At 40.4% G+C, this 18,284-nt stretch overlaps 1 protein-coding gene across 1 annotated transcript in view; it reads right to left on the reverse strand.

Annotated features, from left to right (window-relative positions):
• SNAP91 (synaptosome associated protein 91) overlaps positions 1 to 18,284 on the reverse strand; it is a 103,650-nt gene that overhangs the window by 23,557 nt on the left and 61,809 nt on the right. Inside the window, exons 16-21 of the mRNA XM_054974450.1 lie at positions 10,801 to 10,815; positions 10,477 to 10,638; positions 3,678 to 3,785; positions 2,651 to 2,926; positions 2,354 to 2,434; positions 2,127 to 2,198 (exon numbers count right to left, since the gene is read on the reverse strand). Of these exons, the coding sequence (XP_054830425.1) occupies positions 2,127 to 2,198; positions 2,354 to 2,434; positions 2,651 to 2,926; positions 3,678 to 3,785; positions 10,477 to 10,638; positions 10,801 to 10,815 (714 nt within the window). The remainder of the gene's footprint in view (positions 1 to 2,126; positions 2,199 to 2,353; positions 2,435 to 2,650; positions 2,927 to 3,677; positions 3,786 to 10,476; positions 10,639 to 10,800; positions 10,816 to 18,284) is intronic.

Consider the following 18,284-nt stretch of genomic DNA (forward strand, 5'->3'; position numbering starts at 1 on the left):
GATTTTAGTTAACACTGCTTAAGGCCATCATCAAACTGATGCTATGTAAATTACTGATTCCTTTCACATTCCAGGTTCAGCCAGATCATTCTCTGCCCAAGCGTTCAAGGTGAGCCACTGAGGTGCTGGTAGCGTTTCCAGGGCCAGCAGCAGTCGAGAATTGATAGATGCAACTAATGCCTATCACCACCTCCTGGACTTATATAGATATATATAGTTTGGAGGAAAGCTCCTAAAGCGTTGACAACACTGCTGGGCTAAGTTCATATGCCACACGTGCCTGGTGAAATGCAATCCCAGTCACTCTTAATCCTTTAGTTTACTGGTACATCAGCCTCTTCACACATACATTATGGTGGATGGTAGGGCTTGGGCCAAAAGGACTGCCTGCCCCTGTTCTAGTGCTAGCAACCCTCTGCCCCAAGAAATCATCTGTGGAATTTTCAAAGTCAGCAACAGTTCTAACATTAACCTGAGATCAATTCAAACAAGATTTTCAAATTTGGGACAAAAGTCTACATGCTCTTTGATGGAGGAAGTGAGAGGGGGAGAAGAAGAAACACTGTGTGAATCTGCCTAGGAAACCTCATGTGCTAATGTCGTACCTATGTTAACTTCTCACTGACCCAGAAGGAACAAATCTGCATATACAAGATCTTCAGTTATCTTGCCCAGAGTGACATCAGCTCAGTTGGTTGTTGTGGGTTTTCCGGGCTGTATTGCCGTGGTCTTGGCATTGTAGTTCCTGACGTTTCGCCAGCAGCTGTGGCTGGCATCTTCAGAGGTGTAGCATCAAAAGACAGAGATCTCTCAGTGTCACTGAGACTGGTGACACTGAGAGATCTCTGTCTTTTGGTGCTACACCTCTGAAGATGCCAGCCACAGCTGCTGGTGAAACGTCAGGAACTACAATGCCAAGACCACGGCAATACAGCCCGGAAAACCCACAACAACCATCGTTCTCCGGCCGTGAAAGCCTTCGACAATACATCAGCTCAGTTCATTTGATGTAAGGTCTGCTTTCGATGCCCTACATGTCTTACCTTCAGAGTGACTGGGAATAGGACCTCTTCTTTAGTGGCTCTCCATTTATGGAGTGCCATCCACAGAGACATTCATTTCAGGCACCACTTAATGCAGTATTCTCCCACACATATGATAAGTAATCTGTCTTTCTGCTTCTTGCTGCTACTGTTTTAACCAATGTAAGCATTGTATTGATACTGTATAGGTCATTTCAGTATTTCACTGGCTGTAAGATACCTTGGAAAGGCAGGGCATAAAAATAGTTACGGTAAGGAGAAGAGCCCTTCATTGTGGTCACTAGTCCTGCCTCTGAAGACTATGTATTGAAGGCCCTGCCTCTAAAGTCCATCTATATACAAACTGTGTGTGCATTTATATATCCTGTAAAAATGTTAGATATTGGGCTATAGGGTTAAGCTCAGTATGTTGGTTAAGGGAGAACTAGTAGGCTTGATCCCACTCCTCATTTCATGACTAATAGGATTGCTATCATACTACTATTGGTATTTATTTTTTCAGTAATACATGCAGCATGATCTTAAGCATGTTTTCTTAGAAGCAAGTCCCACTGAGTTCAATAGGCTTATTTTCTAGTAAGTGTTCTTATTATGGCAGCGTTTAGTTTTCTAAACTATTTCACAGCCACTGTTACCTTTGCGCTCCAGAAAGGCTGATCACTTTTGTCTGATGGATAAAAACAAGCTTAAAGCAATACAAGAATGCATGTCTGGAGATAGGGGATCAGACATAAGGATCTCCTTAAAATCATCTCCTGGAATGGAGGCCTTATTTGGCCTAAACTCTAAAGTTATCCATGGTGAGACACTTACGATAATACCAAGTTATTAAAAATTTACATGTAATAAATAAAACTGGTATCTCCTGCTTTTCTTTCATTGAACTTAAGGAAGCAAACAATAGATTCTTAGAAGGTCTCACAGCCAGGTACTGTTCAGACCCAGACCCACGGCTTCAGTTACTGTATCTTTGGTTTCTGGCCTTTCCTTGAACCAAATTCTAACTAAGTTTTTAAGCACATTTCAGTTATGCTGTGATATGAACACTGAAAAGTTATGTTTACAAAACAAGCAAGCACTCACCAGATAAGAGATCACCAGTAAGAGAACTCTCAGGCACAGGAGAAGCTCCAGGTGGTGGAGAGGAAAAAGCATCTTCCAGAAGAAAAAGCAGGAGAAAGTAAGTGAAAATTTTAAGAATGAAAAATGTATACTTACATGTCACAAAAACCTGCTAAATGTTGGAGGGGAGTATTAGAAGAGAAAGGAGTCTGGGATATTACAAAGGCAAAAATGGTAATATTCTTTACCTGTACTGAACAGGTCTATGCTAGGAGTAGCATCTGGTTTAGGAGCTGCAGGGGCTTCAGGAGGTGTAGACTCAAACAAATCTAAGATCAAGAATAGATATAGACACACACATAGGTATGTCTTTAACACATTTCTGGGAAAACAACACTTTTTTGCAGCTCCAGTCTGGAGAATGTTTCTTTTTCCCCTCAGAGAAAAACTGTCACATACATATACATGCAAAAGGATTATTTGCATATGCTGCACATCTGAGATCAATTAACTGAAGAACACAATAAAGAGTTAAAAACAATTACCACCAAAGATATCTAGAGCAGGAGGAGGAGCGGAGGTGGTGGTGGTAGTGGTAGTAGCAGACGTGGTAGCAGTAGTGGTAATGGTAGTAGTGGCAGCAGTTGTAGCAGGGGCTGCAGGAGCAGCGGCCGCAGCTGGAGTAGGAGTGGTGGCGGGAACTGGAGTGGCTGCACTAGTTGTAGGGGTAACTACAGGAACGCTGGTCTCAGGTGGCTTCATGGCAAAGAGGTCCAGCTCAGGAGCAGCCTCTGCACTGCCTTCAGATGGGGCAAAGGGGTCTTGTAAAAAGGAAAGGGCAGAATATATACATAGGATCAGTAGGGAAGGAAATTGGGAGAAAGCACACATACTGTGGATTAAAACCACACACACCCTGATAAAGTTCAGTGCCACACACACACCCTCTCATTCCATCAGGATAGATCAAGATAGGTAGCCATGTTAGTCTGTCTATAGCAGTAGAAAAGAGCAAGAGTCCAGTAGCACCTATAAGAATAACAAAATTTGTGGTAGGTATGAGACTTCCTGAGTCTTAGCTCACTTCTTCAGATCTGTGACTTACAAAAGCTCATACCCTACCACAAATTGTGTTAGTCTTATAGGTGCTACTGGACTCTTGATCTTCTCATTCCATCAGTTTTTCTAATGGGTAAATCCAGCTCTTTTGACTCTTCTAATAAAAGGTTATTTTATCATATTAGGACAACTTCTGAAGTTTTAGAAACACCATTATAATAGGCTGGAAAGCAATCACAGAATTGTCAGTATAAACCAAACTATTAATGTGCAACATTCAGTTTTGAAATTTGCAATAACAAACAAAATTCAAAAACCACATTAGTGGAAATACTGCCTAACAAAGATGTCACACAACATACTGCTATGGATTTTTAAGATTTGGGAATTTTGCTTGGCAAAGTAGCATTGTCACGCAAACTTTAATAAGGAGACAAACATACTGCCATGTAGTTTAATTTTAACAGTACGACAAGACAACAATGACAGACTAGCTAATGAGATGGAACCCACCATTTCCTGAACATGCATCAAGAGCTGCGGCTACAGGGGTTGGGGTAGCTGGTGCCGCTGCCCCTTCAGGTGCTGCCGGGGCTTCACCAGGAGAAGCTGCAAAAGCATCTTGAGTGCAGTTTTAGAAACAGAAAATTAAGAAGAATGAAAAAGAAGAAAATATAGTAAAAGAACCAGGTTAAATGGCATACAAGATTCCCTTATACAAATTGGAGGATAGGGTTCTGGGTTTGTCTGTTTTGCAGGCACCACAGATTTTAAACTAAAACTTGGAACTAAAGTTTCTTTATCCAATTTGTCTATCCTAGGTAAGATACACATTTAGCCTGAGGTTACAGGCAAGAATATATATGCAGCAGAATATAGTGATAAGATGTTCATTGTATAAGGGTTCTGGACAGCATGCTTATGTAACATCCAAAAAATGAAGAAAAAACTAAAGATTCTCTAAAAGAAGGAGAATAAACCAGGGCATTACATTTTCCTGTTCAGTGAGCTTGTCTCATACACACCTCATCAGTAATTCTAGACTTTGGGCATTTCCTAAAATTTAATTATATGATAGTAATGGACTTCAACAACTTTTCCTGACTTACTGAAATATGAAAATGGCAACGTATGTAGACTTTTAATAGAAATCTTTTGCATACCCCAATAGTTGTGTAATACTCTGACAGTCAGCAGGGTGTTCCCTAATGACTTGCTGGGGAAATATTACACCAATAAAAAAGGGACTAATTCAACAAATTCCAGCATCATTTCAAATTCTTTCTTTTGAGCTATGTAACCCAAATTTGAGACCACTTAAACCTCTTTCCCTTTAAAGTTCTCATCTCAAAGACTGACAAGAAAGGGTCTTGATCACACCAACAACAAAACATGAACTCATGTTCAAAATAAGAAACATTACTATCTGAAAACTTCCAACACTTTGATCCTAAACATCATCCATAAGTAGTGCAAGGCTGACTTATAATAGCACGATGAAAACTAGAACTCCATCATATGTTATAAGCTGCACAGGAAACATTGCCACTTCTGCAGCTTCCCAGAATGAGATAGGATAAATCTTTTGAAATAAAAATGAATATGAATGCTGCTGTAGGCCATGTATTTTTAAGGTGGCACAGACAGAAAGGTAGGTTACTTTGAGCAGATCAAAAAGGCAAGATATATTTCCTACAGAGAATTTTGTAAGTAAGCTATATCACCATTGGCATGAAGGATATATTATAGGATAGAAGCCCTTTAATGTTCTGGTCCAGACTGAGATGTGACACAAGATCTAATTAGTTACAATGGCTGATCACCTTTCCGTAGAGCTTGCCATAAAATGTTCGGGTCAGAAGTCAACCCATATTTACAAATCCATGCCTGTTTGGAGCTGCTTTTGATTTTTACCAGTGGGGTTGCCAGGTACCCCCAACCCGCCACCCCAGCAGGAGGTTGGAGGCTAGGCACCTACCTTCATCTTTTCTGTGTGTGCTCAAAGTGCACACATGCTCCTGGCCCACACAATGACATCATTTTTGGGAAGTTACATCATCGCATAGGTAACATGCAACCCTGAGAGCACTCCCGCGCTCTGCAGGGGGCTGAATCAGGCCAAAATTGGGCCACTGCGGAGCGCAGGAATGCTCCCGCATTCCACAATGGCCCAATTTGGGCTGAATCTGGCCCAAATTGGGCTGCTGTGGCGCACAGGAGTGTGCTGCACTGCCCAGGAGTGCATCTTGGGAGATGCATTCCCCCCCCTGCTGGCCAGGTAGGTGGGGGCAGGGGGCGGGAAGGGTGATCCCCACCCCCAGCAGGGGACTAGCAACCCTGTACACTAGTGATTTAGGTTTCACTTCTCACTGTCTTATAGAAGAGATCATTGGCTTCTAGAAGCATTCGATAACTATGAATGGTGATGAAATTCATAAGTAACAAAAATTTGGTAACAGGAGATAACATGCCTTTAGTGTGCTGAAGAAATAATGAAAATACTTGTCTTTTTACTAAACACAATTTCCCATAAAATTAACCTTGAAAGTATGAATATATAATTCAAGAAACTGTTACCACTGGACCCGGAAATTATCTCTGTTCTCCTTATTTCATGTTTTAAAATACTGCCAAGTCTTGGGACATGTATGAAAGAATATCAAATTAATGCTGTTAAATGAAGGATTAGTAATATTTGAGTGTATAGATGTAAGCGAAATTAAGGAACAAATGGGAGCCTGTTGGGAAAGGGTAATCTTTGAGCATATACATTCTTAAGGAACATTTTAAAATTGAGCCAAATGCCAACGCTCTTAGCCTTGGAGTCCTTAAATGACTGCATCCTTGTGCGATTATTCTTCCCATCCCAGCTATGAAACCTATCAAGATAGAGCATGCTCAAATAACAGCTTTCTATACCAGCAAGAGAAGTAAAAGGAAAGCAGCTGTCTTTTTCACGTGCAGTCACATTGCGTTCATTATAAGAAGCCAGCCATGCTGCCTAGAATGGGCCACATCCATTTTATGCTGTCAGTCAACACTCTACTTGATTGGAAGGAGAACATGTGAGCTGAAGCTCCCTAACATACCTGAACTGAGAAGTATTTGAATACCATTGTCAATCCTTGCCATTAGAGCCACCAAGAGACAGTCAAAGGAAAAGGGAGAGGCCAAAAGGAAAACTAATTCCAAATTGACTTGTCAGCTTGCAATCTGTGGAACCCTCCTGTCTCTTTAAATGCCCATCAGCAGAGAAGGAAAAAACAGTTGTAGTTTTTCCTGCCTCTCTGTCTCCTTGCATAGTATAACGTCCTATCATCCATTATATGGCAATATACCATACTGTATCACTTCTGCAGATTTGAGGGGAAAGGAGATTAGAGTAGAAATTCAGCAGAAGTAACCATAGCTTTGGGGCTGTAAAATACAAGATATTCTTTAAGGTTGCAACCTGACAACTGTAGCTCCAGATGTCACATACCTCTGAAAAGAAGAAAATATATTGCAGGTGTGACTTCTTCAACATAGAAAAGCTTTGCATGCTGTTAATACAAGGTGTGTAACATTTCTTAACATGAAAATGTCCATCTTAAACACAAAAATATTGATGCCAACTATTCTAAAAAGCCCATGTTGACATGCATCGAAGCTGCAACAAAACAAGCTAAAGCTGTTTTTAGCTGAATTGAAGAGCTAAAGAGCAACAGGAAATGGAGCTTGCCAAGTTTCAATGTGCTGAAGTGGCACATTCTTTTTTTAAAAGGCGGTTTCATTTGTGAGGACACATGGCAAACTGCATGGCAGTTGTCCAACAATCTGAGAACATTCAATTACAAAAGTGCTCAGGAAACAGTTTTCTGTTTCTTTTTTTTTAAAGCAATATTTAAAAAGACACTGAACATGGATTTTTCTCATAGCTGTTGTGTAAGGTCACATTTTGCTTACCTGAGCAATCTCTTAATCAGTAACATGTTCCATTTGTAGTGTACATTTTGGGAAATCGTTGCTCCCAAAAAAGTTACTTTTATAAACACGATATTGTGGAAATCAATTTTGATAAGAGAATGGGAAGCTGCACTGCAGAACCATCGCTAAGTTCACTTCCCCATGCAGCACAAACACATTTCCCAGGAATGAAGAAGGCCTTGCATGCAAGTGCCAGAAGTAATAATTAGTGCTGTTAGGGGCAGCTACTGCTGTGCCTGCGCCAGGTCTGTAGTGGAGACTAGGTGTTCCTCCATGATTGCTGTAGCTTTTCCCTTAGTACAAGGACTAAAGTGCCAATGCTAGTGCCACTGTCGTGGCTCAAATGGACCACAGCAGGTAACCAAGATACTCAACCTAGTTCTAAATTAGGGTTTCAGCAAGGTATTCCCATGAGGCACATTCCTCTCTCCCTGGACAACAAGGCCACTTCATACAGAATGGCCAGATGTGGAAGCTGCCAAAAACTACTTTTGAGACACTATTATTCAAAGTTTGCAATATGTACAAGTTTCTTACCACATGGTCATGGGTTTAGGGTCAAGGTAGCTGAGAATGCAATAATGTGAAGTGTTCCCATCAGAATAGCATGTTCCTGGCAGCTACTGGTACGAATGTGTAGTCTCACTTGTGCTCAATAGATAATATTGGTATAAATGACTGTCCTCTATGTCAAGCATCACTACGCTGAAGAGATATTCAATAGTTTCCAGGCTGGGCAGCAATTTACAAAGCTGTTCCTGGAATCCTACTTTATGTTTTCCAGTGATTCACTGTTGCTCTAGAACTTCTTATCTCATGGGCAGACAATTTTATATCCCTGCTTTCTTGATTCAATCATACTTTTCTGACAGCATCATTGTTCTCTCAACCTAACTTAGAGCAGAACCACAAGTGACAAAAGGCACAGATTGGACACTTGTCAGCTTCCCTCAAGTTTTGATGGAAAATGTAGGCAGCTTGGCGGAATGTTGGACAAGTGACAGTTGAAAAGTCCATTGAACAGCAGTCAGAGAGCGAAGCTGCGAGACCAGGATGCCTACATTTCCCATCAAAACTTGAGGAAAGCTGACAAGTGTCCAATCTGTGCCTTTTGTCACTTGTGGTTCTGCTCTCACTCATACCCTCTTAGGAAATTATCTTAGTATCTCAACCTAGAGTGCTGAGAATTCTGTTGAGAATCCCTGAAATTCTTCACAGAACAGTAATTCCTCAGACAGAAGAACAGAAAATAATTCAAGTCTGTAGTATACATCACACATCCTAGATTTTTAGGTTTTAGATTTCTGTAATTTTAAGTCTATTATTACACTAAGGAAGAAACCATCAACTTCTGAAGAAGCAAAGAACAGCAGCTTGCAACATTTCAGGTCCTCATTTTTTCCAGGTAGGAGTTCGTGGAACATATTCCACAGCCACAAGTGCCTCATATTTTCTGCACAGTAGGAAAGAAGTGAGCCATGTTCATTGGGAGGAAAAAGGATAAATAGCTAAGGAAAAGGAAAGTCAATACTGAAAGCTCTGTAGATAATAGATGTTAAAGCACCCACTTCTTATTCTGACAAGATATTAACCAAACTTTGAACTATGAAAAGTCGTGAACTGTGAATAGTCTGTGTAAGTTATATCCAGGGCTTTTTTTCAGCAGGAACGTGGTGGAATGGAGTTCTGGCACCTCTTGAAAATGGTCACATGGCCAGTGGCCCTGCCCCCTGATCTCCAGACAGAGGGGAATTTAGATTGCCCTCCACGCAGCAGTGCAGAGGGCAATCTAAACTCCCCTCTGTCTGGAGATCAGGGGCGGGACCACCGGCTATGTGACCATTTTCACCAAGGGCGATTTAAACTTTAAAAAACTCCTCCCTTGTTCCAGCTGACCCAAAGTGACATCATTGTGCGGTCCTGAGTTCCACCACTGAGTTCCATCACCTCTTTTCCCAGAAAAAAAGCCCTGGTTATATCATAGCCCACTGTTAGAGATAGTGAGGCATACTGGAAATTCTGAAGGAAGTATGCAGTGTAATTTAGAAGAAAGGCTGAATTATAAAGATCAGGCAACAATTCCCTGCTTAGAGAAGTCCACCTGATGCATTCATTGCTGGCATGTAGATGCCAGGCAGTTTATTTTCTCATGCCCTTAATCACTTTCTCAGTTTTGGTCTGCTCTGATCCTTTCATACTTGATTGCTCCGTTTTAGAGTCAAACTAATGAGAACATAGTTACAGATTTCAATATTATCTTTAAAAGCTTAGCTTAGCTGTTTGGAGCCCTAATTTGGATATGAGCCATGAGAGAAGGGGAAATGTTTTACTACACATTTTTACTAAGTAAAAATTGGTCCTGTGTTGTTTTTTTCATTTGAAGCTCTAACAACAGTGTAAGGAGGGAACAATAGTTTCAATTAATGGAACCATGTAGGAACCCTCTCCCCTCCCCCATACACCCTCAATCTCATTTGAGCACCGTACAGCGGTAGCTGACTGTAGTAGAGTCTTATCTTATGAAACCATTAGTTAATAGTTGTTCTACAGCTCTTTCCCCCTCTTCTGATGATTTTAATGCTTATTTTATTATTCTAATTTTACATTGTGATATTACAAGTCAATTATTTTATTAAATATTTCTACTGCACTTTCCCCAAATATGGTCAATTTCTGCATTTCTCTACTAATACCTTGTGGTTTAAGTTTGAATGCTCCAAATGCTTGAAAGAACATTCTTTAACTTTACTGGTCCTATAATAGTCCTGGTAGACTGCCCTACAGAAGCAGCTATATTACCTTGCTGAAAAGAAATTCTGGCTTACAGGAGAGACTGATCATTGGACAACGATATGTGTATTTTATTATTTATTTATTTTATTTTATTGTATTTGTATTCCACCCTCCCCGCAAGCAGGCTCAGGGCAGATTTTAATTAACTCCCTGAGCGTGCCAACCCAAGGGCCATTGGGTCAAGTCATAACACTTGGCATCCCAAGAGCAGTATATGTTCTGTGAGTATGTGTTCCCACTCATGGGAATATGCAGTACATTAATAAACTTTCCTCCTATCAGTTCTGCTTCAGGACACACTAGAGTTTATGGTAAGTCCCACAAAATATTTCCATGGATTGCTCCCAGGAGCAATTCTCCCAGGAGCAATTCTCTCTTGAAAATGTAAACAACTGCATTGGCCTTTACTGAAGCTTCTAGATGGTTACAATCACTAGATTTTGCCAGCTGTCTAGCAAGGCTATTGAAGATAGAGTTCTGAAAGTGCTCTTTCTCTCTCTCCCTCTCCCATTGGTGTCAAAACTAGAAAGTAATGCCAAACAGCCAAACTAACCTCCAAAGAGATCCACTTCAGAAGCAGCAGCAACAGCTGTAGTTGTAGCAGAAGCAGAGGCTATTTCAATAGTTGCAGCAGTAGCAGCTGGAGTGGGTTCAGGTGCAAATGGGTCTGAAATCTGTGGTTCAGAGGTAATGCTGGAAAGCGCAGCCAAACTGTCTATATGTGTCCATATATGAAGATCAAACAGAAATAGTGAGCAGAAGAGGAAAGAGGAAAAATACGAAATGCTAAATTGCTAAAAGAGTAGAGAGACTAAGCTAGTTAAATATTAACAATTCTCAAATCAGAGAACTGGTTTAGAAAACAAGCATTACTCACCCTCTCCCAAAAGGTCTGCAACATTGTCCATTAGAAGACAGCAATGTAAAGAAACAAGAAAGTTAAGAGAACTGCCAGAACCAACATGCATGCTATCCAGAAGTCATTCTCTGCCAATGGGGACTAGTTTCAGTCAACAGGATGCTGCTCTAAATCCAGACATGCCACAGGTACCTTGCATATGGTTTTATATGATGCAGTCTGCTTTCCTTTTCCAAAGCTCCTAAAAACAAAGACTTTTTAAGTGCTTGACTTCTCTGAACCTAATACTACAAAAGCTTCATTTAAGCACATTGTCCTTTAAAGAGTAAGTTCATTTTATACATTTATTACTTTATTTGCCATTTCATGTTTTACTACAACTATTTAAGATGCTGCTTCTTTCTGCCACAGTATATTCAAAGAGACATGGGCCGTTTTCACACGTGCCCCAGGAGATCGCACAAACTCACAGCATGAAGCGTCTTCCTAGCACAATCTCCTGGCACGATCCCCTTTAATGGCTTGATGATGTCAGAACAGGAGCCATTAAACGGGATTGTGCCGGGAAATCGTGCTAGGAAGACACTTTTATACCATGAGTTTCACATGATCTTCCGGGTGCATGGCCATGTGAAAATGGCAGTAACATCACAAATAAGAATTTCTAATCCAGCTGGCAGCAAAGGTTATTAAATGTTTTAATATAGTGAAGCATTATTGAAACAAGTGCAACTTAAAGACCACCAATATTGTTTTCTTCTTTTTCTTCTAATAAATACAATCACCAACAAATGACTTTAAGCCATCATTTATAGACAGCATAAGAGTCAGCGACTTCAGAAAGGATTTGCCTTCTCTTTACACGCACAAGGTCAACAGCTGTGATAAAATTAATTTCTAAATGGATAGCAATGCTGAATGCAATGGAGTTACTAATAGACATGGGCATGAACAGCATTATGAACAGAAAAAAACCACGAACAGCCCAATCTACTGTTCGTGAACAAGCTGTTCGTGAGGACCCATCCTAAATGAACAGGTAGTCATTAAAAGTCTTGTTTGTTGCCTTAGGCAGCCATTCGGCAAGCCAGACAGTCTGGCACCTGCTGCAATCAATGCCCTTGGCAACTGGAGGGAGGGAGGGACTGAACTCTGTCTGAACTCCTTCTGGCTTTCCTTCTGGCTTTAACCCTTCAAAGTACTTCCAGCAGAGAGTCCTGTTTTTGCCACTGTGAAGAGAAAATGACAGCCAACGGGGAGACCCGTGGATCATGCCTTTCCCAGGGTGCAATCTCTCTGAAACTTGGGGGGTCTTCAGAGGACAGTGAGGACTATGTCCCCTGCAAATTTGGTGGGTATTGGACATTGGGAAGGTCAGTTTGTGGGATGTTTAAAGGGCCCTGCTCCTTGCACATGGCAGGAAAGGGCCCTTTAAACTATCAGCTGGCAGGTGACAGGGGGGGAATCCGCCCCTGCCGCCTGCCAGCTGATAGTTTAAAGGGATCTTTAAAGGGCCGGGTAAGTGGGTTTATGGGGAGGGGGGCTAAGTCGGGGTGGGTGGGGGGTTCTGGCCCCCATGAACAATGAACATGTCTGGGAACAGTCCATGTTCGTCCATGTTCGTTGTTCGTGGATGGCACCGAACGATGAACAGGGTGTTTGGGGTTTTTTTTCCGTTCGTGCACCTTCAATACTGTTGAAGAAATGGATTTTTCTCTAGTTTGTTTTACACTTGCAGAGTTTATCTGAATATTTTACTCAAGTGACTTAGATGTGTCTGAATAGCACAATCTGCTATTTATTCTCCAGTGAAGTCACTTTGTGTCTTCTGTCTCCCTCTTCTGTAACCCATATAAACAAATTAGACTATCCAATGCAGTTGCCTCATTCTCACAAATTCACCTGTGGCCTAGGCAACCATGGATGTTACAAGATCATTTATAGTTTCATTTTAACTAAATACTTTCATATATGAAATAAACATTGGAAATAAATAGGTTACCATATCAAAGAACGAAGTTCTTCTACCACAGCTTTACTAGCATCTTAGTAAACCTCCAAATATATTTGCAGCAAGTGACACACACATAACAAGCCGCTGGCTCACACCCACCTTACAGACATATAGTTATTTCTATAGAACACATACTATTGACTTACTGCCACTAGCCAAGTCAGCTAAAGACCGGTCTTGCTCCATTTTATTGATTCCTAATTACAACTTTTCCTCTTAAATAGAAATGTTATGAGATTGTCTGAAGCAAATAGTCTAATCAATTTCATTTCTAAAAAGAAGAAAACTCGTTTTCTTTAAAAGGTTACCTATACAAATGCATGTGTATGCAGCAGTTTATATTTTTTAACTGTAGTTGATATTTTTCAATAAACCTTTAGAAATATTTGAGAATGTGTTTGAGTATGAGAGGATGCCATTTTATGGGTTATGCAATTATAATATTCTCAGGGGCCTAGGAATCACCATGTACATTGATGGTGCTAAATAAATAGCACTATTATAGTAATGATAATATTATGCAGGCTGTTGTGACAAAGACTGCTGAGAATTAATTATGATTTTGCCAGGCACAACTTACAAGTTTCGTCCAGTTACAAATCTGCTCAGACAAATCATTTCCAACTACTACCATGATAAAAGCAGTGTAGTGGATTGCATGAAATGTGGACACCAAAGTAGCACCTGTTGCTTACTGTGCTAGTGCCATCCCTTGTGATTGATGAGAACATCTTCCCTGCATAATAGCCTATATGCAGCCATTCTGTGCTCAAAATATTGAACTGTCCCACATTCCTTTGTTCCTACAGCCTCTTCCAAATCCCAGAAAGATCATTTCTGCAGCCATTGAACCAACACAGGAGAACAGCAGTGAAGAATGGGGGGAAGAAGGAGTGAAATCATTCCTAATTCATCTTTACAAATACCAGTACACTGAGAAAAGATTTTTTCATCCCCTTGTCCCTCTTCAGTGCAGCTACTGATCCACATGGCCGTTCTTCTCCATGGCTCCCATGATCTCAGGAATGATCTTTCCAGGGTTTGAAGGAGCTACAAGTAGGTGAGAACAGGAAAAAATTTCATGTTCTTCTGTGCATGCACAGCTGGGTATCGCCCATTGGGTAAAACATCTTTAGAAGAACAGAAATAATTTCTGTCTCCAAATACAAGTGTTTGCCATTGCAGAGCAGAAATGCTCATTTAGACTTTTATAAATAATAAAAAGAATCCTGGGCAAACCCCATACTCTTATATACATACCTCAGCTTCTTGGCAATTCCCTATCATCCTGTGTATTTTTTTAATGAATGTGTCTAGGTCATGTACTCTACTTTTTGAGAGAATAGGGATGCAGTACCAAGAACACTTTTCTGGGAGTAATCCCTATTGAATAAAATGACTTACTTATGAGGAGACAAGCTTAGCTTAGGATGTTTCATGTTTACAAGTCCCCTCTTCTTAAACTTCAGGAAATGAACGATCCCCTTTTTCCATTCATCAAGCGGAGACAGCATATTGTTCTCCCATTGCTGAATGAGGGCTGGTGCAAATACAGTGTTTTACACTGGCTTTCTTCTGATGTTGGAAAAGATCTTAAGATGCTGCTGAAGCAATTAACACAAGCATGGCTGTACTGAACATACACCCCTCCTCTCTTTCCTGTGGTATGGGGAAAGGCAACAAATATCCAACCATCATGGAAAAGTCAAATAGTATTCCTCTAATATTGTTATCAGGAACAATTTTCCAGCAAGACTAGGAAGGAAGGTGCATGTATTGCTTCCTTCAAGATTTTCAGAAGCTTGCACTTTTACCTACCATCTAGCAACAAAACAGTGGAATTTTCTGTTTAAAGTTCTGGAGTAAGAAGAACACAGAATGGGCACATGAAAAATAAATGAAGGCACTAACACTTTTTCCTGCTAAAGCCACTATGCGTTAAATGCATTGCTACAGGCAGCTCAGCATTTCACAAGTGCACTCCTCTTTATGAAAAAACAGATGCAGCAATGTGGAGGTGAGTTCATGGGGCATCATTTATTTCCTGTTTTTTTTTTAAATTACAGTCGCTAAGCTAGACCGAAGGTAAATGAAAAAGATCACAGCAGTGGACAGCTCACTGTCACCTCTGAGAGAGTGTTGTGAAGTGTGCAACACATCATGTAGCACACATTTAACAGGCATGTATTGTTGCCTATTAGGCATTGGACAGAAACTTTGATTTTGCAGTCCCTGGCAGGCAGCAAAAACAGGACAGCTACAGAACACAATCCAAATTTAGCAGGCTGTACTGAACTTGCTGTTAGGTACAGATTTTCAAGAATCAGTACAGGAAAATATTTAATTTGGTTTGGCTCACAGAAGAGAGTTCAGCCAGTGGAATATCACTTTATTGCACCTCCTCTTCCACTGCAGCCTGAAATGCTCCCCAAAATGCTGCTCCTGGGAAACCAGGGATCCTAAGGAACACTGAGAGTGAATGGGGAAAATTGACAAAAATGGTATCCTTCCTTCTATTAGAGGAAATTTGCTGCTAGTTTCAACCCATGATATCTAAATCTCCAGCTGCACTTAGCAGGAATGAAAGACAGTTGTATTTCAGAGGGTATTCAGTGAGGTAAACTGTTTTGGCAGGTGTGATGAAATGCTCTTTAAAAGAAGGTTCCCTAAGTGCAGCAATCAGAAAGCTAGAAGGGAAAGAGTTAACAATTGCCTGGAATGAGAGCTTGATTGATAGGCTGCTTCCTCCTCTCTGATTGGCTGGTGAGAACCAGCCTTCAGGCTGACAGTTGGTTTCTGTCAGGATTGTGTTCAGAGAGTTTGTGAGTGAGTCTGACAAGGAAGGGAGTGAAGGAAGAGGAAAGTTTTGCCTTAACATTAACATTACTATACTGGAGAAGAATTCTATTTAAGAATTCTTTTCATAAGTGTCAGCAGAAGATGAAGTCTGCTTGACAAAGACACCATAGAACTGGGAGTGTGCTTTGGCAAGAGTGATTGAGTAGTAGATTAGACTCCTTTTCAAGTCAATAGAAGAATGGTTATATCTTCTTAAGAGAAGAAGAAGAAGAATTCCTTTCTAAAGTGGGTTTTGCTCTGAGGAGGACCCCAAGTCTGTTGTGAAGGGGAAACGGTTTTAAATTAACTCCAGGAAACCTGAGCTGTCATAGGAAACTCTGTGATGAAACACTGTTGCTGTAACTAAAGTATTAAGTAAAACACCTCTCACTGCTAAGAACCAAGGATATAAGGAACTAAACTTCAAGGAAACTATTCTGCCTATTACTCAAAGTGTACTCTATGCTACCAACAAAATCTTACCTCAGCGCTTTCATTCCCTGGCTACCCTTATTCAATCCCTGCCAGTTATATAAAGTTGTTATTTCTTTTTGGAACGTTATATAGTCTCCAGTGCCATTTCCAACAAAAAGAAAGAGGGCTCCTGCTTCTTCCCATCAAATTCCTGGACTGGGTTAAAAAGCCAAAATTATATTTGACTGTCAGAGTAGGATAAACAGATTTTAAACCACAAAAATTAACACGCTACTTGGGGCTGCATGGCCAAAGCAGGCAAACTGAATTTTGGTGGGAAAATCGGCCACAGGGTGGCGGGGAGAAGAGGGGAGTCCATTTGGCTTAATTTTTAATTAGTGCATTGTTTTTTATTTTAACTAATGACTGTGTTGTTAGCTGCTTTGAGTCCAAGGAAAAGAAAATAAATAAATAAATAAATAAATAAATAAATAAATAAATAAATAAATAAAGAAAGAAAGAAAGAAAGAAAGAAAGAAAGAAAGAAAGAAAGAAATGAACAAATGTCTAAAGCTAGTACTATATAGCCACTGAACAATTTGTCATACTAAGGAAGCTTTGTGTTATTTTCAGCAAATGGACAATAAAAATCACTTATTTTTAAATCCATATGCTTTGTTAAAAGCAGTGTGCACATAATTCAAATGGTGATAATGCAGTTAAGCAAGATACTACCCCAAATGATGAATTGACTGGGTTGAATGAATCTGTGCAGAAATGCTACTCAAAAGTTTATACCTCCTTTTTATATTTTCACATATTCCAAAGGTTAATGTTCTTGGTAAGTGTTTGAAAGTTTATAAAGAGTTCTGACAACCTCCACTGTGGTTCCAGAGTCCTGCATATTTAATGGAAATTTAAGGCATTCAAGTTTTAAATGTCACATTCCTTCTATTGAAGGAGGGAATTAAAAGCCCAACATAGTAGGGAATATAGTGCTTCTGTTATAGAACAAGTCATATGTAAAATGAGAACACATAGCAGAATCAGCATATTATTACTCTAATGTAGATGCTGATTAGGAGAAATGGAGAACCACTCTGACTGAACCATAAAGTCAATCGCTTGCACGCTTGCTAGAATAAAAGCTTTCAAAACTATACTGGACTCTCAAACAGCATTCACAAAAAAAGAATTAACTTTACAAAAAGAAGCTGGAATTCAGGGATCTAATTCCAGTTTGGAGATTTTTTTACTTAAACATTAAGAAACATATATTTTCTTTTTTTAAAAAGAGAAAAATGTTCAAAGTTCTATAAATAATTACTGCAGGCAACTGATTTAACAGTACTTACCAGCACTGACAGCTATTACAGCATATGTAGTTTTGTATTAATATAGTGAATGCTTATATTAGATCCCAGTATTAGCCATGTAGTTTTCTTGAACCATTTTCAAAACTTAAGGTGCAGGGAAAATAACTAACATGACACCAAGATTTGTTCTAATTCACAGTTCAGTTTTGCTAGTAGCACCCCGATTAAGAATGCAAGAAGTGAGATGCATTAGCCTGAATACTTCTATTAACAGCAATACAGCTCTAGCTGTGTATGGCTTTCCTTCAAAAGGCACCGTTTCCAACCATGGCCTATGAGGCAATGTACAATAGCAGTGGGTGGCCTTACCGCCGTTTGGCTCCAATGTGACCACATGGCCAGCACTAGGAAGACTGCAGGGTCTCTCTCTATCACTGCTCTTCTGTGGCAGCAGCCTTCTGTCACTGCCTCACTCTCTTACTGTTCACCACTAATACTTCCACGTGTCATGAATAGAGATGGGAACGAACAGCAATACGAACAAAAAAAAGCCATGAACAGCCCAATCTGCTGTTCATGAACAAGCTGTTCGTGAGGCCCCATTCTAAACAAACCGGTGGTCGTTGCAAGCCTCGTTCGTTGCTGTTCATCAAGCCAGACAGTCTGGCACCTGCAATCAATTCCTTTGGCAACTTAGGCAGGGATTGTCTGAACTCTGTCTGAACTCCTGCTGTTGCCCTGGAAACCCCAATCTAAGCCCAATTTAGCTTGATAGGCAGGTCTTCCTTTCAAGTGTGGAGCTCCAAATTTGTCACAACAAGGGAGCAAAGAGCAGGGGGGAGGCTCCCAGCTTTGGCTTAGTTTGCAGATAGTGGAGAGGGAGAGAGTTGCTGCTGGCATTTTGATAGAGAGAGTGCATT

This window comes from Eublepharis macularius, chromosome 1, assembly GCF_028583425.1.
Source record: "Eublepharis macularius isolate TG4126 chromosome 1, MPM_Emac_v1.0, whole genome shotgun sequence".
Taxonomy (NCBI): domain Eukaryota; kingdom Metazoa; phylum Chordata; class Lepidosauria; order Squamata; family Eublepharidae; genus Eublepharis; species Eublepharis macularius.